The sequence below is a fragment of the Galeopterus variegatus genome, unplaced genomic scaffold (genome assembly GCF_000696425.1).
Source record: "Galeopterus variegatus unplaced genomic scaffold, G_variegatus-3.0.2 Scaffold299, whole genome shotgun sequence".
Lineage (NCBI taxonomy): Eukaryota > Metazoa > Chordata > Mammalia > Dermoptera > Cynocephalidae > Galeopterus > Galeopterus variegatus.
In genome coordinates, this window is record NW_007726410.1 from 296,973 (window position 1) to 321,622 (window position 24,650).

General features: G+C 39.4%; 1 protein-coding gene across 3 annotated transcripts in view; it reads left to right on the plus strand.

Moving 5' to 3' along the window:
• The first annotated feature begins 859 nt into the window (after positions 1 to 859).
• Positions 860 to 24,650, plus strand: part of STRN3 (striatin, calmodulin binding protein 3) — a 104,837-nt gene continuing 81,046 nt past the window's right edge. For all 3 annotated transcript variants that reach the window (XM_008567152.1, XM_008567153.1, XM_008567154.1), the window contains exon 1: positions 860 to 1,355. In XM_008567152.1, coding sequence (XP_008565374.1) covers positions 1,071 to 1,355 — 285 coding nt within the window. In that variant the 5' untranslated portion in view covers positions 860 to 1,070. The remainder of the gene's footprint in view (positions 1,356 to 24,650) is intronic.

Here is a 24,650-nt window from a genome sequence, read left to right on the forward strand (position 1 = left end):
TTCAAAGTTTTTCCCTCTACCCACCATCGTCGAGATCTAAAAGATTTCACTACCTCCTCTTCTCCTCCCAAGAAAATAATGAAAACAATCGCTCCTGCTGCTCTCTCAAATCCCCCAAACACTACCCATCCCAGAATCGGAAAGAGGAGGGAAGCAAAGTGGAACGAGTTACAACGGGCAACCGGGAGCACAGATATGGGACCAAAGCCTCGGCTTTAGACGGAGAAGAGGAATCAGTTACCACCTCCGGAAGGATCTGAGCTATGTGTCAAAAGAGAACGTTCCCCAAATCCCGGGAACTGACTGGCGCTAAGAAACCAGAGATAGAGCGAGTGACAGGCAGAGACAGAGGCCCGACCCTCTGGGACTGCCTGAAACACGCAAAGAACGCAAAAGAAATGTCAGGAACCCAGGACCCGCTGCAGTCAGCCAGAGCGACCAGCCAGGTTAAAACTCAGCCCCGACGGCAGGCACACGTTTGAGACCCTCGGGGGAAACGGCTTCTGGGTCCTGCCTGCTTAAAGGAAACTCATAACCCGGAAGTCAGAGGCCAACTTGCTCCCGAAAGCCGGAGTCGGAGCCCCAGCGTCCGGTAACCGCAGCCAATACACCCCAAGCGGGTGGGAGGGCGGGCCTAGGGGCGGGGCCCGTGCTCCTTCCCCGCCCTTTAACGGCGACCCCGACTGCATCCTCAGTGCGCCTGCGTAGGGTGAGGCCGGACTCTATTTGGCTATTAAGCGTGCGGCGGCAGCGGCGTTCTCTACCCGGCATGCTGTGCGGGAGCGGCGGCCCGACGTCTATCCCCTAACCAACCCTGCCCTCCTCTCCTCCTCCCGCCGCGGCCCCCCCGCCCTAAAGTGAGTGAGTGAGACGGGCAGATGGAGGAGGGACTGTAATGGCGGCGGCCGGCAGCTCCCTGCTCTGACCCACAGCGGGCACACAGCAACGACACCCTCCCCTCCCCTCTCCCCGCCGGCCTCCGCCCCGCCGCCAGCGCGGGGCCATCCTCCCCGGCCCTTCCCCCAGCTGTCGGCGTCTCGCCCTGCGCCCCGGCCGGGGCCCCACACACAATGGACGAGCTTGCCGGAGGCGGCGGCGGTGGCAGTCCGGGGATGGCGACCCCTCCCCGGCAGCAGCAGGGACCCGGGGGGAACCTGAGTCTTTCGCCGGGGGGGAATGGAGCTGCGGGCGGCGGGGGTCCTCCGGCCTCCGAGGGAGCGAGTTCCGCGGCAGGCCCCGAGCTGTCCCGGCCACAGCAGTACACTATCCCGGGGATACTGCACTACATCCAGCACGAGTGGGCTCGGTTCGAGATGGAGCGGGCGCACTGGGAGGTGGAGCGGGCCGAACTGCAGGTACCTCGCTGGGCTCGGTGTGTGGGACGGCTGTGGCGTTCCCGGCCGGGGGGGTGGGGCCGGGGCTCCCCTCAGCTGGAGCCCGCGCCATGGGAGGCCGAGAAACCTACCTGTGCGGCTCGTGGGGGTGTCGGTCCGGGCGACGGCTGTTCCTAGAGTCCGCCTCCCCCTTAACTGCAGAAGCTTGTTCCCCCACCCTCGCTAGCTGCGCGGTGCGGGCTTCCTCGGGGCAGCCATTTTGACTTTAGTATGGCGTCTGCGGGGGCTCCACCGGAGGCGGCCTTCCCGGGCCTCCAGGGCTTGGGGCCGGGCTCCACTCTGTGGGAGAGTCCGGCGTGGGGCTGCTGGGTACTGAGTTTGCTCTTGTTTGTTCCTACTGAGATGGAGACCCGAGGAGAGGGACTGGTATTGGCATCTTACCACCTTTTCCCGGACCACCCTCCTTTTCCGATCTGGCCCCCTCCCCCCGACTTGGTACACACTTGCCCCTTGACAGCACGCTTATATCTAGGACTGCTACTAAGTACAATGGCTTGCGGCTGACCTGTGAAGTTTTCTTTTCCCACTGTCAACTTTAAGTACCTTCTTACCTGGGATGCTGCATTCTTCACTTCTTATTTAGTTACTCATCAACGCATTCAACACTGAATTTTTTTGTAGAGGACTCTTCTTTAGACCTCCCCTCCCCATTCTCTTCTTTATTGATAAAAAGCCAAACCAGGCTATCCGTGCTGTATTTATGAAATGACTGAGAAAAGATTTAATATTAGCTTGAAGTAAAATATACTTGTCTCATGTTACTAACTCATGCAGGAGAAGCAAAGTTGAATATTCTCAGGACTCTTCGCGATTGAGGCTGACTCATTCTTAATATGAACCTTTGATAGGCTGCGTTGCCCAACTTTTGGAAGATGTTTAAGGCTTATGTCTTAGATTTCAAAATTAGTGCATCTTTTTGAAAGGATTATTTAACTTTTGGGGGTATTTGTAAGTGTTTATTTTTAAATCCCTTTCCAGGATAAATTTGGGCTTAGAAAAAAGCATGCATTTAAAATAGTGTTGCACCTGTTTTTCAGACTGTTATATATTTAGGAGGTAAGCAGTATTGTTCGTTGTCATGTATGTCATTTATGCCTGTGGTGAATAGTGTAGTGTTTAAAAAAGGAAGATTAGATTGACGTAGAAAGAGTTGTCCTCAAACAAATATGAATCTCTTTAGTTTGATTTTGAACTAGTAAACTTTTGACTCCACAAATTGAGTGAGGTTAAACTTTTAAAAAGTAAAATGCACGGGCCGGCCCGTGGCTCACTCGGTAGAGTGCGGTGCTGATAACACCAAGGCCGGGGGTTCGGATCCTATATAGGGATGGCCGGTTCGCTCACTGGCTGAGCGTGGTGCTGACAACACCAAGCCAAGGGTTGAGATCCCCTTACCGGTCATCTTTAAAAAAAAAAAAAAAAAAGTAAAATGCTTATGTATTTTGACAGTTTATTGTCTCGAAAAAATTGAGTTAACACCGTTAGCCGACTCTGTGTTTTAGAATTATACTTTGATAAACTATTGGGCTTTAAAAAAATATAACTTTCAAGGGCCGGCCCCGTGGCTCCCTTGGGAGAGTGTGGTGCTGATAACACCAAGTCAAGGGTTGCGATCCCCTTACCGGTCAAAAAACAAACAAACAAACAACAACAACAACAACAACAAAATATATATATATATATATGTCTTTATATATAACTTTCAAAAAACTTAAGTCAAAATTCTTTTTTTTTTTTTTAACTTGTGTATAGTCTGCTTTAAAATACTTGGGATTTATAGAGTTCTGTTGACATATAACTTTTTGCTACACCGTGCTGCAAACAATTTTTTGTGTGAGTAGGTTGAAGTGAGTAAAACATTTATTTTATAAAACTGCATTGAGGCTGGGCTCACTAAATAATACTTTACCCGCCCTGATATGGTTTTTTGACCTTTGTGCTATTGTATGCAAGTTTGCATTTTGAGATTTCTCAAGTTACCATTCAAAAGTTTCAGCAGTGTAAGTAGCTGAAAAAATGTTTTACTTGTGTCTAAATTAATAAAACTCGCATATTAATGAAGCCTGTATTGTCTGCTCTAGTCCTTGCTACAGTTCTCCTTTCCTTAACAGCAACAGAAAAGTCCGTTAAGGAAGTTTCCTTTCGCTTGCTTGCTTTCAGTTCATCTACTGTTGGCACAGTAGTTCTCTCATATAGCCATTGTAAGTTTTTTTGTTGTTGTTTCCTTGTTTTGAAGATGTCTTACAGAGTTTCAGGGCTTAATTTTTTCCAGGAAATTTTTGGAAAAAAATTCTTTTGGAGTAAACTGTTGATGATTGTGTTTATGTGGTGTGTGTTTGTGCTTTATATTTCTTTAAAATGTTTTATTGAGTTACTTAGTTAATAGGGCTTCAGGTTTGCATCCAGAATATTGAATTTGCTTCAGGTACCTTCAGTCTTTAGTAAGATTACTTGTGGGTTGCATATTTAAAAATGTATGTGTTGAATTAAAAATTAATGGGAGGGTTTTAGTGAAGCATTAATGGATTTTTAACTGTAAACTTTTTAAGAAAGATAACATAGAAATAAGAACTTACATATCATTATTGTATACAGCCCTGGGTTTACTGTTCATCTACACATATTTTTAAAGTGAAAAATTTCATGTAAAATTAATGTAAGATGTTAATGTGAAGTCATATTTTCCCTGGCTTTGGAAAAGATATTAAAGTGGAACTTTGCACTATGATTCTATTTGCTGTTTAAAAAAAGAAATTGAGGTAAAGGTCTGTCTTAGAAATTGGGAACAAAACTGAAGGGTCATGTCCTGATACTCTTTTATCTCTGTGATGCTTCCTTACCTTGGACTCAGGTAAAGCATTGTTAGTAAGGCTCTAGGACAATGGTTTCTAAACAGGAGTGCCAATCAGAGTCACTTCTGGAACTTTTAAAAAATATACAGGCCTCTTCCTTATCTTCCAGAGATTTGGATTGACTTAGCTTGAAAAAAATGGACTGTTCTTGGGGTTTCGGTAATTTATGTTATATAAAAATTATAATTGCCTTTTAATCAGCACTATATAACCTTATGAGGTAGGCATTCCTATTTTACAGATAGAGACAAATTTAGAGAGGTTATTTATTTTTTTGTCGGCTGGCCAGTATGGGGATCTGACCTTGTCCTTGTGTTACAAAGCTGTGCTCTAACGAATTGAGCTAACCGGCCAGTTCTAGATAGGTTAACTAACTTTCCTAAGGTCACCCAGATATAAAGTATTATAGCTGAGGTCTGGCTGGTTAGATCAGTTGGTTAGAGAGCCACCTTATAACACCAAGGTTTGGATTTCTATACCAGCCAGCTACCGAAAAGCAAACAAAGTATTGCAGCTAAGATTTGAACCCAGGTCTGCTTGACTCCAAAGCCTGTGGTCTTATTACCACTCTTGTAACTACTGTTGTACTATCTTCTTAGCACTTTTCATAGAAGTGGAATCTGACTTGTAATTCTTTGCCTAGTATTATGCCGTACACACTACCTGAATACATTTCAACAAAAGTTTTATTGAGCTCCCATGATGTGCCCGGTCTAGTTTGTGTATTTTGCAAATGTGTCCTTACATTTTTCTCTGTAATTGGCTTGCAGTAAGTGTACTTCTGGTATATTCAAAATGCTTGTTTGTCAACTATAAAATATGATATCGCTAATACGCAGAAAATGTAGTCTAAGACTACAGATTCTCCAGCAAATGTAAAAATTTAAATTAGTGTTTGCATACTCTGACATACAAATTGGTTTTAACATGACAGATGTTGCTGCCTAAAGATCCTTAATTTAATAGATATTTTGCTTAGATATAACTTGGTTTCTTCATTTTTAAGGAGGGGAAACGTTAACTGTTTCCCCTGCAGTTTTTCCTTTTATTGTCAGAGTTTTCAAAGGCTGGTCTAGAATAATTATCTGTAAATCCTGGTGCCTTTTCCATGACAAGATTTTTATGAATCTACTATGAAATTAAGAAAAAATAAGAAGTGTAGTGATTTTTCATAGAAGTGCTCCCTTCTGGGATTTTTAGCTTTCATACATTTTGCTGTCACTTACTTTCCTATTTCAAATAGAGTTAAATTTTTTTAGATAGAACTAAAAATTCATAATCTTATGTCTGTCTCCTTGTTTCTTTTTGAAGCCCTCAAAAACAAAAGTTTAGGGACCACCGATCTAGAATTCTCTTTATTCTCCCCCTCCTACCAATTAAACCCCACTCTGTGGTCTGACTTTTTTTTTTTTTTTTCCTTTTTGTCTTTTTTCGTGACCGGCAACGGGATCGCAACCCTCAGTGTCGCGCCCGCACTGCACTCAACCAGTGAGCGGACCGGTCTCTACATGGGATCCGAACCCTCGGCGGCGGCGCTCCCAAGTGCCGCACTCTACCAAGTGCACCACCGGGCCGGCCCTGTGGTCTGACTTTTTGCTCTACTCTCTCCCTTCTGAACACTTTGTAGAAGACTGCTTTTTCTGTTGGTGGTTGACCTGCAAACTGCCAGGCCCTGTGGCCTTACAGGCCATATGCACTTAACCAACAGTTTCTGCTGTTGACTATTTCTTTCTCAAAATCTTTTCCTTTGGCTTTTATTCTGTTATTCCCTGTTTTCCCTTTGGTCTGGTCAGTCACTTTTCTTCATAAGTTTCTTTTCCTTTGTCCCCAGTTGTTGTTACCTGTGGTTCTAGTTGTCTTCTTTCACTGTATATTTCATTCAAAATCAGATTTTTAGCTACCATTTGCCATCTTAATAATACCTAACACTTATTGTTTACTGTTTGTCAAGTGTTATTCCAGTGCTCAAGTGTTTACTCATTTAATCCTCAGAACAACTCAGTGAGGTTGGCACAATTGGTTTCTTTTCTTCTTTCTTCCGACACTAGAATATTGAGGACTAAATATTAAGTAATCTGCCCAAGATCATGCAACTAGAGGCAGCAGAGCTGGGATTTAAACCTAGACAGGCTGCCTCTAGAGGCCATGTTCTTAACCACTAATTTTTGGCTTCTAGATGTCCCAGACATATTTCTAACTTCCTGTTTAACTTCTCTACCACACATTTAGTACATCCAGTTGGTTCATTTCAAGTGTCTGCCTCTCCCCCCTAAGAAAACACACTTAACTTGCTCATTCTCCTTTATTCACTGTTATCATTAATGTTATCACTATCCTCCTCATCACTAGATGCTAGAGAGGTCAGTGGGTGCTCCCCCTGTATATGTTGTGTCTGAGTTTTATTGATTCTAGCATAATTATTTATTCAGTGAATATGAGGGTACTTCAAAAAGTTCATGGAAAATAGAATTAAAATAGAATAATGAATCTTTCCACGAACTTTTTGAAGATCCCTTGTATATTTGAGTGCTGCTTCGTGCTAGGTGCTGGGTATATTATGATGTGTGAAACAAAGACCTTGCCCTCATGGAGCTTATATTGTAGAAATAACATGTTATGAACTACAAATTAACAGAATGCCAAGAGAATAAATGGTGATGGGAAACCTGTGTATAATAGGCTTTCAGATAATAGTAATATTTACTGAGCACTTTTTGCATGCCAGACATTATTTTAAGTTCTTCAATAAAAAGTTCTTCAGTACACATTAGCTAATTTTGTAAAAGTATACTTTTAGATCTGAAGTATGGGAAATACCTAAACATACAAAGAGCATTCCAGTTAGAAGCAACAGCATTAGCAGAAGTTCTAAAACAGGAAAGAGCTTTGTTGAAAGTGTGTGAACTGTAGTGATTCAAGGGGCTATGTAATATAGATAGTTTCAGTATCCTACAATATATTTTAATTAGTGATTCTTTTTTTTTTTTTTTTTTTGTCCTTTTTGAGACCGGCCACACCGCGCTCAGCCAGTGAGCGCTGTGAGCGCACCGGTCATCCCTATATAGGATCCGAACCCATGATGGGAGCGCTACCGCACTCCCAGCGCCGCACCCTCCCGAGTGCGCCATGGGCTCGGCCCTAATTAGTGATTCTTAATTTGGGGGATGATAGTCCCCTTTACATATATGATGAATGCTATGGACCTCTTCTAGTTTGAAAAAAAGGGGTAAGAAAATTTTGCCTCTAAAGTCTGTGTAGCCTGACCACTGACCTAAGGAAATAACCCTGATTTAATCCACGCTTTTCATTTCTCTACTACTATTGTCTTAATTAGGAGTGCTTGCTCTTCCTGCCTGAATTCTGTGGGGGTAATTTCCTAACAGATTCCTTCCATCCACTGTCCCTCTCTTAACAGTTTATTCTCTATATTGTAAATATTGGTATGATTGTATTATGTATAATTTTCCTTAAATTTTTTGTTATGGAGAGTTTCAAACATATATAAAAATAATATAGTATCATGACCTCCTACAAACCTGTCACTCATCTTAAACAGTAGCAACTCATGCCTTGTACTTCTGTCCATTCCTCCTCCCATCCCAAATTATTTTGAAGCAAATTCCAGAATCAGAGCTGGCTGGTTAGCTCAGTTGGTTAGAGCACAGTGTTATAACACCAAGGTCAAGGGGTTTGGATCCCTGTACCATCCAGCTGCCAAAATTTTTTTTTTTTCAGAGTCATGATTTCATCCACAAATATTTCCGTACATATCTAAAAGATAAGGGCTTTTAAAGACAACTACAATATGATTATTATAGTTGTATTCCAAATTGTTAGGATAAATTAGAAGTTCTTTAGTATTTTATCAAATATCCAGTGTTCAGATTTCCAATTTTCTGTTATCTTTGAACAGTTTATTTGAATCAAGATCCAGGTAACACATTATGATTGGGACCTTCTTTATCTTTCTGTTCTTTTCCTTGCCATTTTTTTGTTGAAGAAATCAGGTCCAGTGTCTGGGTTTTGCTGAGTGTTTCTCTGTGGTGTAGTTTAACATGTTTTGTTGTTCTGCTTGTTTTCCTTGTAACTCGGTTAGTCGGATTTAGGGGCTTGATCAGAATGGTTTATTTTTTTTCTGTCTTTTGGGCAGGGGATTTGCAGGGCAAGACTGCTTTACAGGTGGTGATGAGGTCTTCCATCAGAAGGTACTTCGCAGTTGCTTGTCTTTGTGATGTTAGCAACTGTTGATGTTAGTGCTTAGGAACATTCATTAGGGCCACTCTTAGTTTTTAAAAAACTTGTGAAGAAATTGAAATATAATTGACATAACATAAAATTCACTTTTCGGGGGGTGGGGGCAGCTGGCTGGTATGGGGATCCAAATCCTTGAACTTGGTGTTATAAAAGAAATTCACCCGTTTAAAGTGTAAATTTCTGTGCTTTTTAGTGTATTCACTATGTTGTTCAGTCATTGCTGTCTTATTTCAGAACATTTTCATCACCCCAAAAAGGAACCCTATACCTGTTAGCAGTTACTCCCAATTCCCCCCTCATCCATTGGCAACCAATACTCTACTTTCTGTGTGGGTTTGCCTTTTCTGGACATTTCTTATAAATGAAATCATACAATATGTGGGTTTTTGTGACTGGTTTCTTTCACTTAGCATAATGTTTTCATGGTTCATTCATATTGTAGTGCGAAACAGAACTTTATTCTTTTTTAGGGCTGAATAACGTTCTTTTGCATGATTATATTACATTTTGTTTAACCATAGTTGATGGACATTTGGATTGTTTGCACTCTTTGGCTATTATGAATAATGCTGTTATGAACATTCCTGTAAGGTTTATGTGTTAACATATGTTATCAATTCTCCTGGGTATATACATACCTAGGGTAGAATTGCTGGGTCATGTTTAACTTTTTGAGGCACTCCCAAACTCCTTTGTAAAGTGGCTGTGCCATTTTACATTCCCACCAGCAATGTGAGAGGGTTCCAGGGCCACCCTTCCTTTTTTTTTTTTTTTTTTAATGCTGGGTCATGTTTAACTTTTTGAGGCACTCCCAAACTCCTTTGTAAAGTGGCTGTGCCATTTTACATTCCCACCAGCAATGTGAGAGGGTTCCAGGGCCACCCTTCTTTTTTTTTTTTTTTTTAACTTTGAGATATATTTTTATTATTTAACTTCTTTGTTTTACAAAATGCCTTTTCTTTTAACTTATTTAATTTTCTTTTTATTCCAAATTGTGTGCACTCATGCTTGCTTGTGCTCCCCCTCCCCCCTGCAAACACACACTATTTTTTAGAGCAGTTTTAGGTTCACAGCAAAATTTACCAGAAAGTACAAAACATTCTCACATAAACAGTGCCTCCTACCTCCTCCACCATCAACATTTCCTTCCACCCCCAGTGTGGTACATGTATTACAGTCAGTGAACCAACACTGACATTGTTATCACCCCAAAGCTATAGTTTACCTTAGGTTCACTGGTCTTGCACATTCTGTGGGTTTGACAAATATATAATGACATGTATTGACTTTTTTAGTATACAGAATAGTTTTCACTGCCCTAAAAATCCCCTGTGCTCCACCTATTTCTCTCTCTCTTTCCCAGACCCTTGGCAGCCACTCCTCTGTAGTTTTGTCCTTACTAGAATGTTATGTAGTTGGATCATAGTAATATGCATTTAAGGTTCCTTCATGAAGTCTTTTGTGACTTGGCAGATCATTTCTTTTTAGCACTGAATAATATTTCTTTTTTTTTTTTTTCCTTTTTGTCTTTTTTTCATGACCGGTAACCGGCAACGGGATCGCAACCCTCGGTGTCGCGGCCGCACCGCGCTCAGCCAGATTTTTTTTTTTTTTCCTTTTTGTCTTTTTTTCGTGACCGGTAACCGGCAACGGGATCGCAACCCTCGGTGTCGCGGCCGCACCGCGCTCAGCCAGTGAGCCGGTCTCTATATGGGATCCGAACCCTCGGCGGGAGCTCCGCCATGCTCCCAAGCGCTGCACTCAACCGAGTGCGCCACCGGGCCAGCCCAGCACTGAATAATATTTTGTTGTATGGTTGTACCATAGGTTATTTGTCCATTCACCTTTTGAAGGGCATCTTGGTTGCTTCCAAGTTTGGGCAATTATGAATAAAGTGGCTATAGACATCTATGTGTAGGTTTTGTGTGGACAGAGTTTTCAAGTAATTTGGGTAAATACCAAGTGATTGCAGATTGTATCATAAAAATATGTTTGGTTTTATAGGAAACTGCCAGTCTTCCAAAGTGGCTGTACCATTTTGCATTCCTACCAGCAATGAATGAGAGTTCGTCTTGCTCCACTTTCAGCATTTTGGAGTTAGTGTTTTGGATTTTAGCCATTCTGATATGTGTATAGTGGTATCTCATTGTTGATTTAATTTACATTTCCCTAATGAAATACAATGTTGAGCATCTTTTTATATGCTTGCTTATTTGTTTTAGTGAGGTGTTTGCTCAGATCTTTTGCACATTTTGATAATGTTTTCTCTGTATTTCCTTCCTCTTGACATTTACTTTGTTTTTGCCTGGAATGATATTGGGCATTATTTCCAGTGCTTTATTAAGTGTTCAGTAAATGACAGCCAGCATTTACTTGTAATTACTTCTAACACTTACTATATATCTACCTTTAAAAGGTTCTTTAATGGCTTAATCTGAAGGAATAACTAATTGTAATATCACTTTGCCTTTGGCTCTCTTTCCAGTGATGCTACCAAAGGCAGTGATTACATTTATTTGGGGATACTCGTTAAGTTTCTCAATTATAAGAGGAGACCTGTAGTGGCTCCCAAGCCTAGTCAATGATTATAATCTCCTGGGATGCTTTAAAAATAACAAATTCCATCCTTCGTCATGCGGTTCAGTAGTCAGAGGTGGAATATGTTTTTAAAGTGCTTACCTGGTGATTGTGATTGTCAACCAGGTTTGGAAATTAGAAGCTGCATGATCAAAGGCTTTTAATGATTTGGAGTAATTCATGTCTCTAGCCTCTTTTCCTTCAATCTCCTCACTCCTATATATATTTTTTTGTTTGTTTTTTGGTGGCTGGCTTGTATGGGGATCTGAACCCATGACCTTGGTGTTGTAACACAGTGCTCTAACAACTGAGCTCACTGGCCAGCTTTCTGCTCCTATTCGTATTTTAAGCTTTAGCAAGATATCATTCCTTTCTTTGCAATGGCAGTGGCTTGCACTGTGCATACTTATATTGTGCCACTTTTATTTTGTATAGTTAATTATTTTTACTTTTCTGTTCTCTGGTACAAGCATTGAAGCCACATTTTTTTTTTTTAAAGATGACTGGTAAGGGGATCTTAACCCTTGACTTGGTGTTGTCAGCACCACGCCCAGCCAGTGGGCGAACCGGCCATCCCTATATGGGATCCGAACCCGGGGCCTTGGTGTTATCAGCACCGCACTCTCCCGAGTGAGCCACCGGGCCGGCCCGAAGCCACATGTTAAAGGAACTTGCTGGTTGTGAACATACTAGGGCTTTTTGTTGGATTTATAGAAACACACTGCGATGTTTGATTACTTAGATGAAAGCATTTAATGTCCATCAAAGGAACTATTAATAATGCTTGTTAACATTTAATGAATGATAAAACAAAACAAAACATTTAATGAATGCTTTCTGTGTATCAGAATTATTCTCATTTGCACACCAACTCTAATATGTCATAGTTAACTGGTATTTCCATTTTAGAGAGAAGGAAATGTATGGACAAGAGGTTAAATAACTTGCTCAACGTTAAATAGTAGGTATTAAAGCCAGGAGCTGCTGAGTTGCTTTTCACCAATATGTAATGCAATCTCGAGGGAATACCAGTATCTTGTGTTGTTGGAACCACCTAAGTGGTAAAGAATTGTAAACAAATGATTAATGAATAGTCTTAGTGTGACAAGATTTAAAACACCTGAACTGAAGCAATTATAAATGTGTAGTAAAATTTTGGACCATCTTTAGAAAGACTTCATAAAAAGATTTTTAAGAATTCTGATTAGAAATTTTAAACTCTTAATTTTAATTATTTGCATGGTTTAAAATTAAGTACTCACCATGATCTTATTTACCTTCACATCCACATTGGTAACCAACCACTTTTATTAGTACTGTGTTTATCCTTCTCTAGTGTTTCTTTATACTTGTTAGATATAAGCAAATATGAATGTATTTATTTTCCTCCCTTTCTGATAGATACAACATGTGGTAAATCATATGCCCTGTTTTTCACTTTACTTTTTTCATTTAAGATATTATGGAAATCATTCCAAACCTGCTAACAGAGAGCATCCTCACTTTTTTCTAACAGCTGCGTAGTATTCTATTGTGTGGACAGGCCATAGTTGGTTTAACTCATCCACTTTTTCTGGACAGTTGTGTTAATTTTCACAAAACATCCTTAAATGGGTGAGCAACCAACCTACTGCCTCAAAATAAACTCTGTTGTATTGCCTTTTTGTTGTTGTTAGAGTTGTAATTAGCAGTTGTAAAAAATGTTTAAATTTTGTATGATGCTTTATTATTCCATGACTTGCACTTAATCCTGAACTTAAATTAGGGCTTATGGATGTTTTAGCTTTGAAAACAGTTAACTGGAGCTTGGTTCCATTTAAGCTGGAAGTCTTTAATCAAAATCCTGGAGAATGGAGGAGTGAGAAAAATTAAACAAAGATTGAAAACAAAGGTGAGGTGTTTGGGAAGAGAAATAAAGAAAATGAGAGAGAAACAGTGGATGAGTATAATAATATGCCACTAACAGTTGTCTCAGATAATAAAACTATTTCATAGTGGCCATTTGTTGTGTTGCTTTTTCCCAGAGCTTTTAAAGGTGGACCAGACTTACATAAGCTTACATTTAAAAAGGAGGTAGGGGGTGGGGATTGAGATTCTAGAAAATCTCCATATTTATGAATGTTTGTACTTTGCATGTATCACTGTACCCTGGTCATTTCCTTCTTAGCACTTAACGAAATTTGTAATTTTAAATTGTCTATTATCTGTTTCTCTCCTTTAGATTGATTATAAATCCTTTGAGAGGAGGGACCTGTGTTTTTTTTCACTTGTGTGTGCACAGTGTGAGAGTAAAGGAAGGTCCTGGCACATAGTAGGTGTTTGCTAAATATTTGTTAAATGAATGAAGTTGCTGAGGACATTTCATTAGGCTGTTAGAGATGAGAAGCTGACTTGTAATTTTTGTGGTATATACTAGGAGGAAAAGCCCACAAGATAGAGATAATGTATCTATAGTAAATTACTACTTTTCTTCACCTCCCCGCCCCATTCGATATTGGAATGAAACAAAACTTCCTGGTTTGTATTATAATATATTAAAAATAATTTATTCTTCCCTCCCTCTCCTGGAAAATGGAATGTCAGAGAAATCACAACTTCCAATTCAAATGAGTTGATGCTTGGGATTAATGTACTATGGGGGTTACTTTTTCCCCTTAAAAATGACAAATTTTTATGAAGCAAGTTTAATGAGTAGGCATTGTTTAGGATAAACTAAAAATAAAAGCAGAGTTCTATATTATATGCCATAAATCAGTTAGTTATATAAAAAAGTACATCAAAAAAGACAGTAGAAATATTTTGAAACACTTTGTCATTTTTGGGTGATGGGATTATTGACAACTTTTTTCCTTTTTTTTTTTTTTATCCAGCAAACGTTATAAAGTAGGTATTTTCTTTTATTAAAATCAGGAAGTTTCAGAAGTGAATTATTTCTTTATGCCAATATATAGTCATTGTTGATAGTCACTGTCACAAATGACATTGTCATTGTTGATAGTCATTGTCACAAAAAATACTTTGCCATAAAACAGCAAAATGAACTTCCATTTAATTTTTGGTGGCTGGCCAGTTCAGGGATCAAACCCTCAACCTTGGTGGTGTCATAACCATACTCTAACCAACTGAGCTAACTGGCCAGTCCCTTCATACTGTTTTTTAATGAATTTATGTACTAGTTTATCTTTTCCCCTTTCTTTTTTCTTTAAAAACTGCCAAGTACCCTCTATTATTCATTACAATTTTATTATGTATTTAAAATTTTGTAGTTGCGTTTAGTCACTTCTATTTATTTTGCAAGTGTTTATATTTGTTTTTAGTATTTTATTTATCGTTAAAGTAATATTTATATTAAGCTACAGAAATGTTAAAAAAAAAAAAGGTAGAACGGTTTTCTTTTTCTTTTTCTTTGTAATTCTTATCCCCCAGGAACAACCACTACTATCTTTTTAGGTGTATATCTTTTCAGAATTTTTTCTATACATTTACAATAGTGATTCTCGACTGGGAGCAATTTTGTTCCCATGGGGCATCTGGCAACGTCTGAAAACATTTTTGGTTATCACAACCTGAAGTGGGTGCTATTGGCATTTAGTGGGTAGAGGTCAGGGGTGCTGCTAAACACGCACAGGACACTGCCCGCCAGACCCCCAATAAAAAATTAGCCCAAAATGTTAATAGTGCTGATGTTGAGAAACTAGGGTGTGCATTTTTGTAGAGATGTCATCTCATACACTTTCATATCCATTGCCTAGAAAAATGCCTGGCAGTAATATAATTGTTGCAGTAAGTAATTGAGTGAATATATTGATACAAATTAAGCTCACACTATGGTCAGTTTATTTTAAATAGTTTCATTTCCATATACATAGATCCGTCTCATTTTTTAACAGTGTTATAATGTTACATTTATGAAATACTGTTATTTCTTAAATTTTGCTCAAACACTAGAATGCTATGGCCAAAATAGTTGTTCCCTACCCAGTCCATCCCTCTAGTCCAGCTTTCAGAAGCACCCACTTTGAAATCTTGTGAAGGTCTGGTGATATTTACTTAGTTTTAATTTTTTTTTTTTTTTTTTTTTTTTTCTTTTGTCTTTTTTCCATGTCCGGCAACGGATCGCAACCCTCAGTGTTGCCCCCGTACCGGACCGGGGACTGGCAACGGGATTGCAACCCTCGGTGTTGCTCCCGCGCCTCGCTCAGCCAGTGAGCGGGAACCGGTCTGTACGTGGGATCCGAACCCTCGGGCGGGAGCGCTGCCGCGCTTCCCAAGCGGCGCACTATCCAGTGCGCCACCGGGCCGGCCCTACTTAGTTTTAATTTAATTTTATTTTTGGTGGCTGGCTGGTAAGGGGATCTGAACTCTTGTCATTGGTGTTACCAGTGCACACACTGCCAAGTGAGCTAACCAGCCAGCTCACTTCTTTATTTTTAAATAGTAGATTTATGTCACTATTTCTTGTCTCTGGCAATACTGAACATTACCTTTTGGCTTCTGATACATGAGTAGAGGATTTATTTCACCTCTTACATCTCCTTTCTCTGTATTCCACTGTACATAATAAAATTATTTAAATGGTTAGTGAGTTTTTCAGTTTTTACATTATTACGACCAAGTATGTACTATTTCTTAAGAAGTATACTGTGATTACTTTTCCTTTTCTGTACATTTTATTTGTTTTTCTTGGAGTTATTTGCTTCCATTTTTTATCTTCATAGTTTTCTATGTATATATTGTTATATTTCCAAAAGGCCCTCCAACTTTCAGGGTATTCAAACTCTCAGGCATATCATATTATCTACCAGTTCTGCATCTTGTGTGTGGAGGGGAGAGGACTTGCCTTCCAGAGCTATACATCTAGTCTTATTCTAGAGATTTGTTATAGAGTTATTCTTGTATCTTGAAACTGTCTGCTGCTCTCCTGCTGGAATCCCTTTTTTAATTGGATCTTTCTTGGCTTACTCCTTCATTTTGCTGAAATACGTTATCTAATCATTTCTTGAGAAATGTTACATAGGAGGTAGATTTTAGGGATTTGTATCTTTTAAAAATGTGTGTATTTTGTTTTCACGCTTGATTGGTAGTTTAGAAATAAATTTCCATTAACATTTTGAAGCCATTTCTCATTGAACTTTCAGTGTTGCTTTTGAAAGTTTGGTGCTGTTCTGATTTCATGATTCTTTTTTTGTATATATCTTCAGTTTATCCTGGTGTTCTGAAATATAAAAATGTTTGTTATATATCAGGCACTGAGAGAATCCATATACCAGTATTTCTCAATAGGGGGTACTGTAGATGTTCAGGTGGCACCATTTTTGTGTTGGACTATATTGTGCTTGTAGGGCTTTTAGCATCCTTGATTCCCAGGCACTACATGCCAGTACAGATGTCCACAGACATTCCCAAACACTACCTAGGGGGGAGGCAGCTCTAATCTTTCTTGAGAAGTGTTGTAGTCCCAAAGCCAAAGGGAACTTTTTCTGTTCAGTAGATGATGGACCTGTTGTTGATTTATAAATTTTCTTTTTTCTCCTGTTTTTCTTCTCTTTTGGTCTATTTTCTGAGATAGTTTCTTCAACTTTATTTTTTAATCCTATTAATTTGAATTTGTAAAAACGTTTTCTTGTTCTCTGAGTTTTTCTTAAAGAATGGTATTGTATTTTTATTTAATGTAATTTTTTTGAGTGTAGTGGAGTTTTTTCGTTGAAATTTTCTTTCCCTAAGTTGTTGGTTTCCTTTGAGTTTTTTTCTTTTGTTTGTCTCCTTTTTTACCTGATGGTTTCCTCGAATATCATTGATGACCATTGACTATCTGTTTATATTTAAGAGGGAGGTAGTATAAATATTCAAACTCAGTTTCATTTCCATTCTTCAAAATGGCTTATCTGATTTTTTTTTAAAGGTCATTGACAGTGACTTTTAATCATATCTGCTTTAGCCTTCCTGTAGGATTGTTTTAAATCTTTCATTATTTATGATTGGTTCTCGGAATTCTCCAGATGACTTTCTGTGTAAACTCTGTTGGTATCAGGTGTACTCGTTGTAATTTTTTGCAATTTTAGCTATTAGAAATACAGTTTACCATCCTTCTGCTACATTTTGTTTAGAACCTACCTGCGGGATAATATTCTGTCTCTGCTAAACTTTTTGGAGTTTAGTTTCTTCAAGTCTCCTGTCAATGACTGAATCTTTCCAGAATTCTCTCTCATATCTCCATTAGTATGTGGTCACTTTTCTCTCTAGATTCTTTTTTATTTTTTTAAATTTTTATGTATTTCAGTTTGTCTATTTTAAAAATACAACTAATGAGTTTTGTGTCCTGTGCAAGGAATTTTCCTTTCTCACTAAGCTTTTCTTCTTGAAACATTATGGTTCTGTTTTGCATTAAGGTCTATGATCCAACTTGAATTAATTTTTTTTGATTTTTTTGTTGTGTTAAAATACACATAACCTAAAATCAACCATCTTAACCATTTTTTTTTTTTTTTTGTCTTTTTTCGTGTTCGGCAACGGATCGCAACCCTCAGTGTCGCGCCCGTACCGGATCGGGACCGGCAACGGGATCGCAACCCTCGGTGTTGCGCCCGCACCTCGCTCAGCCAGTGAGCGGGAACTGGTCTGTATGTGGGATCCGAACCCTCGGCGGGAGCGCTGCCACGCTCCCAAGCGGCGCACTGTAGCAGTGCGCCACCAGGCCGGCCCCTTAACCATTTTTAAGAGTGCACGTCAGTGTCGTTCAGTACATTCATATTGTTGTGCAACCATCAACCCTATCCATCTCCAGAACACTTATTATTTTGTAAAACTGAAATTATAACCATTGAACAATAACTCCTAATTTCTTCCCTCTTTCCAGATCCTAGTAACCGCTATTCTACTTTCTGTCTCTATGATTTTGACTACTGTAGGTACCTCATATAAATGGACTCATTTTTAGTGTTTGTCTTTTTCTGAACGGCTTATTTCACTTAGCATTATGTTCGTTCACGTTGTAGTTAGCAGGTGTCAGAATTTCCTTTTTAAGGCTAAATAATATTTCATTGTATGTATATACCACATTTATTTATACATTCATGTGTTAGTGGACACTTGGGTTGCTTCCACATTTTAACTATTGTGAATATGCTGCTGTGAACATCAACATACAAATATCTCTTTGAGCCTCTTTCAGTTCTTTTGGTTTAACTGACTTTTACTTGATTGTAAAATTGATAAATTCAGTACTTAAGAAGTCTTTTCATTTGGTGTGATGCTCTTCTCAAAATCTGAAATCAGGGCATTCAGTTCTTTTTATTGATTCTCCTGAAATCTGAACCCTGACTTTTTTGTTGTTATTTTAAGTTGTAAGAATGCATGAATTTTTGGTGGACAGTTTCACATGAGATCACCTGACTGCTGATTTAAGGCTCAGTGCCCAATCAGATATATCAGAATTTGAATCTGACTTAGACATTATTTTCAACAAAGGCATCCAAGGCAGCTAGGTACTCTCTATAAATCTTAAACGCTACCACCTCCCCCTCACTCAGCAGATGTCTTTACCTCCTACTGAACAAAGAAAATAGAATCCTATCAGACGGAGAGTTCTTCATATTTCTGCTGCCAAATCTATGAATTGTACATGTGCACACAGACTTCTTTCTGTTAAAGTGCTCTTAAAATGGAAAAGATATTTCTGGGTTTTTTTTTGTTTTGTTTTGTTTAATACCAGACTTGGGAACATTTCTGTTTTTTTAAAGCTTATTTTGAGCAATTGTTTATTTATCAATTCATTCATTGGTCTTTATTCAGCACCTACTGTGTGCCAGGCACTGTAAACAAAAATAAAGCCTTTGACTTATTGGAGATTATATTTGGGTAGGTAGAGAAAGAAAATAATGTTTATTAGATGGTGATAAGGGCCAGAGAGCAAAGTGAAGCATAGAAGTTTAAGGAATGGGTTGATGTTTAAGATTACTATTTAAACAGGTTCCCTTGGGGAGACTTCATTGCTGAAGATCTGATACCTTTTGTTTCTTTTATCCTCCATTACTGCCTTCTTATCTGTTGTAAGATATTTTCTACTTACCATTTTAACTTTTTTACTGTATTTTTAAAAGTTATTTTCTTAGTGGTTGCCTTGGGGATTACAGTTAACATCTGAGTTTATAATATACACATCAACAAAGATTTCTAATTATTGCTTAATATAGTTGTCTTTTAAATCAGAAGGAAAAAAGTTACCCCCAAATTACATTTATACTGTCTTTTATAGTCACCTATGAAGTTACCTTTGCAGATATAATTAATTTGCCATCACATTCTTGAATTCAACCAGTATTTCCAACCACTGGTTACAACAATTTAATGGGTTGTCAAATCAATTTAGTTTATCATGACCAGAAATTTTAAAGATTTCAGCATAGAACAGAAAATTAGCCAAGAACATGTAGAGAGTAAACATTATTTCATGATATTTTTCAGTTATATGTGTATATATGTACTAGGTCACAATGTAAAACATATGTCTTAATGTGAGATACTTCAAAAATGTATGAAAATCATTGATCTAATATTGCCTCCCAGGGAAAAAATAAGCAGATTAATTAATTTTTTTTTTTTTTTAAAGATGACCGGTAAGGGGATCTTAACCCTTGACTTGGTGTTGTCAGCACCACGCTCAGCCAGTGAGCGAACCGGCCATCCCTATATGGGATCCGAACCCATGGCCTTGGTGTTATCAGCACCCCACTCTCCCGAGTGAGCCACAGGCCGGCCCTCTTTCAGCATTTTGAATATATCATCCCACTGCCACCATGACTTCTGATGTGAAATCAGTTGTTTGTGGGGGAGGGGGGAAGGGGAGTCCTTTCTATGTGATGACTTGCTTCTTTCTTGATGTTTTCAAGGTTTTCTCTTTCATTACGTTTTGGAGGTTTCATTGTGTTGTGCTTAGTGTGAATTCTCTTTGAATTTACCCTACTTGGATGTTGTATTCGTCCATTTCTGTTGCTTATAACAAAATACACAGAACTGAATGATTTATGAGAAAATGAAATTTAGGAAGTCCAAAGTCCAGGGATCACATCTGGTGAAGCCTTTCTTTGGTGGTGACTTCAGTAATGGCAGGGCATATCTCATTGTGAAAATGGTGTAGCAGAGAAGGAGAGAGATATTCTCTTCTCTCTTCTTTTAAAGCCCTCAGAACCATGTCCCTGATCACCATTTTTAATCCATTTGCTTAGGTCCCACAATCCAATCCCCTCTTCAAGGCTCCACCCTTAAATCACTATAACAGGATTTTTCCACCTTCCTGACAGTCACAGTGGGGCCAAGTTTCTAATATATAAAACTGGGGGACACAATTCAAGCTTCAGTGAGTTTTGGGGGGTCATAATTCAGTCCACTACAGATGTGTAGATTAATGTTTTTCATCAAATTTTGGGAAATCTTTGGCCATTATTTTTTCAAATACTTTCTTTGTCCTCTTCTCTCTCTCCTTCCTTGATTCCCATTATGCACATGTTGGTATTCTTAATGGTGTCTTGCAGGTTTCTGAGGCTGTGCTCATTTTTCTTCAGTCTTTGTTGTTCCTGTTTCTCAGACTGGTTAATCTCAGTTGACCTATCTTCAAATTGGCTCATTCTTTCTTCTGCCATCTCGTATCTGCTGTTAGGCCCTCTATTGAATTTTTTTATTTCAGTTATTGTACTTCTCAACTCTAGGATTTCTATTTGGAATCTATTTCTATAGGAATCTTTTTAAATTGATTTTTTGTCTGTTGATATTCTCTATCTGGTGAGGTGTTATTCTCCTTTAGTTCTTTACACATGGTTTCCTTTAGTTCTTTCAACATATTTAATGTAGCTGATTTAAAGTCTTAGTCAAGTATGCTCAATGTCTGGGCTTTCTTAGGGACAGTTTATATTGCCTGGTTTTGGGGGTTATTTTTTTCCCCGTGCATAGGCCATACTTGTTTCTCTGCATGCCTAGTAATTTTTTGTTGAAAACTGGGCATTTTTTTTTTTTTTGTCTTTTTCCGTGTCCGGCAACGGATCGCAACCCTCAGTGTTGCCCCCGCACCGGACCAGGGACCGGCAACGGGATTGCAACCCTCGGTGCTGCTCCCGCGCCTCGCTCAGCCAGTGAGCGGGAACCGGTCTGTACGTGGGATCCGAACCCTCGGGCGGGAGCGCCGCCGCGCTTCTCAAGCGGCGCACTTATCCAGTGCGCCACCGGGCCGGCCCCAAAACTGGGCATTTTAAATAATATAATGTGGCAACTCTGGAAATCAGCTTCTCCCCTTCCCCAGGATTATTTGTTGTTGTTTGTTTTCTGAACTAATTGTGTAAAGTCTGTATTTTTTGTTGTGTGTGGTTCTCTGCACAGTTAGCTTAGTGGTTAAGCTAATAGATGGCCAGAGAAGCTAATTAGTGAGCAGAGATTTCAAAATCTTGTATGCGTGGAACATAAGTCTTTCAGTCTTTGCCAAGGGACTTTATGGGGAGGCGGGGAATGCCTTCCACATTCAGCCAGGCAGTTTACAACTCTGTCTTAGCTTTCACTTCCTGCTTGTGCAGAGCCTCAAGCTTAGCCAGAGGTGAGAGCTTCAGGCCTTCTCAGGTCTTCCCTAAGCATGTACACAGTGCTACATGTGAGCATGGCTTTTTAGGTTCCCAGGACTGTTGGAGCTTTTCATAGTTCCCTATGGACATCTAATTGACTAGCTTTTCCTTTTAAGCTTTTTAGTTAGGTTATTTTTTGGTCCAAGAATTATCTACCACCTCAGGCAGCCACAATGTTGGGCATTTGCCTCTGATCATTTTTGCCTGAAGATCTGTTCCTGCTGAATGAGCTCAGTGTCATGTCAAATAAAGACAGCTTTGCTATTAGAGTCTTCCAGGGAACCATCAGACATGTCAGATAATGATAGTTCTTTGGCAGTGGCACTTGGAAGGAACTCTAATCCTCTTCTGCCCCCTCCAGTGGCTGCTGATTTTCACCATGATTGCAGGTTATTGGTTTTAATGGCTACTGTGGAACTGGGAAGGGGTGAAATGAGAATGGCAAGTTAAAATCCCACAAAGCTTGCTGTTCTTACTGAGATTCAGCCATAGTTGTTGAGTAAGCACTCCCTGGATTGCTGTAATCCATTGGTTAATTCCCACAATTCTGAAGAAGTTGATTCTTTTTTTTTTTCCTTTTTGTCTTTTTTTCGTGTCTGGCAACGGATCACAACCCTCAGTGTTGCGCCCACACCTCGCCCAGCCAGTGAGCGGGAACCGGTCTGTATGTGGGATCCGAACCCTCGCAGCGCGCCACCGGGCCGGCCCAGAAGTTGATTCTTAAACTTTTGCCAGTGTTCTTGTTGCTTTTATGAAGGAGAGAATTTTAAAGGTCTTTACTCTGCAATTTTTGCTGACATCATCCTCTCTGCATGATCCATAAGACAAAGATGGAAGTAACACTAGCCCATAATAAGGATGTATAGGTTTCTTCTCCAAGCTCAGAGGGCTCAGGGCAGCGCGCCACCGGGCCGGCCCAGAAGTTGATTCTTAAACTTTTGCCAGTGTTCTTGTTGCTTTTATGAAGGAGAGAATTTTAAAGGTCTTTACTCTGCAATTTTTGCTGACATCATCCTCTCTGCATGATCCATAAGACAAAGATGGAAGTAACACTAGCCCATAATAAGGATGTATAGGTTTCTTCTCCAAGCTCAGAGGGCTCAGGGGAACCTGGTCATTTTCTATGCTTTCGTGTGATGGTCAGTCAGGTGAGGTCAGGAGAGGAGACTAGGAGAGGCTCAAGATAACAAAGTTTATTATACTCACAGGTCCTACAGACAGGAGGCACAGCATGCCACACAGGTCCCTCCAGACTGGTTAGGAGGCAGAAGACAGAAGGGCGGGAAAGGTTTAGGCTAGAGCCTTTGCTGAAGTTTTCCATGGGAAAGGGAGGCCAGATGTAGGGTAAAGAGTTTAGGTAAAGAGTTTAAATGTAGGATAAAGAGTTTGAGTAATTTTGGGGAGCTCTAAACTATAGGGATGATCTCTATTTGTCTGGTACCTAGCCCTAGGATGATTAAGGCATAGGAATACTGTATCCTGGGGTGTAAGGGCCAGAGGAGGTATGCCTCTGAATTGGTTGGTTTGTGTATCAAAGGCAGGTTCCCTGCAGAGCCATTGCTGTCTCTAAGAATTGACTATCTCTGGGAGGGGCAGTCTCTCCCCAGCAAGAAAGGTTTGGGTTTTTTTTTTTTTCCCCCTTCATATTTAATGTTTAGATAGAAAATTATTTTCTCAACATACAAATGAAGGAAAACATCACAAATTGAATTTAAGTCAATTGATAAGGAAAAGATTTGACACAGAGATTAACATTCTTAATGCATAAAGAAGTCTTAAAAATGAGTTAGAAAAATATTAACAGAAATTTGGCGAAGGACATCAGCAGACAAGTTATACACCCAGAAGAAGCACAACTGGCTAATAAATACATTCTAAGATATTCATAGAAATGGAAATTAAAACAGAAAAATGACATTTTTCATTTCTCAAACTGAAAAAAATATGATACTGTATAATACTGGTGCTATGAGAGAAACAATGTCAAAATCTACCTAGTATAAGTATAAATTGGTAAAACTTTTGAAGAACAGATTGGATTTATAAATAGAAGTCTTTAAAATGTTCATACACTTCCAACCAGTTATCCTACTTCTTTTTTTTTTTTTAAGATGACTGGTAAGGAGGGCTTATCCCTTGACTTGGTGTTGTTGGCACCACGCTCTCCCAAGTGAGCAAACTGGACATCCCTTATATAGGGATCTGAATCTGAATCCGTGGCCTTGGTGGTATCAACACCACACTCTCCCAAGTGAGCCATGGGCTGGCCCTCAGTTATCCTACTTCTTGAAAGAAGGGTATTTTTTTTATTATCTTCATAAGCAGATAATAAAAAAAATTTTTTTTAAATGTGGAAGGCAGTTACAAAAAGGCAAAAAATTGTAAATAAACTGAATGTCCAACAATATGAGAATGACTAAATAAATTATGGGCCTCCATGAAATGTAATATAATGCAGTTACTAAATTCATTATTTTTGAAGAGTATTTAAGACAGATTTTCAAGATATCATATTAAGTGAAAAAGCAGGGTGAAAACTGCACTAAAAATAACTAGGTATGTTTAAACTCTGGATATACCTCCAAAAAAATGACTAAAAAAACATTTTTTTAATATATTGTATTAGGGTTCTCCATAGAGACACAATCAAAAGGATATGTTATAAATATGTGAGAGGGGATTTATTAGGGGAATTAGCTCACATAATTGTGAAGAAAAGTCCCACAATAGGCTGTCTGCAAACTGGATGCTAGTAGCGTGGCTCAGTCCAAGTCAGAAGGCCTCAAAACCAAGGAAGCGGATGGTGTCCTTGGTATAAGTCCCGTAACGCAAAAGCTGATGAGTCTTGAGCTCTGATGTCCACGGATAGGAGAGAAGAGTGTATCCAAGCTCCACCGGATAGAGAGATTCACCTTTTTTCATTTTCTCTGGGCTGCCAGCAGTTGGATGGTTCCTGCCCACATTGAGGG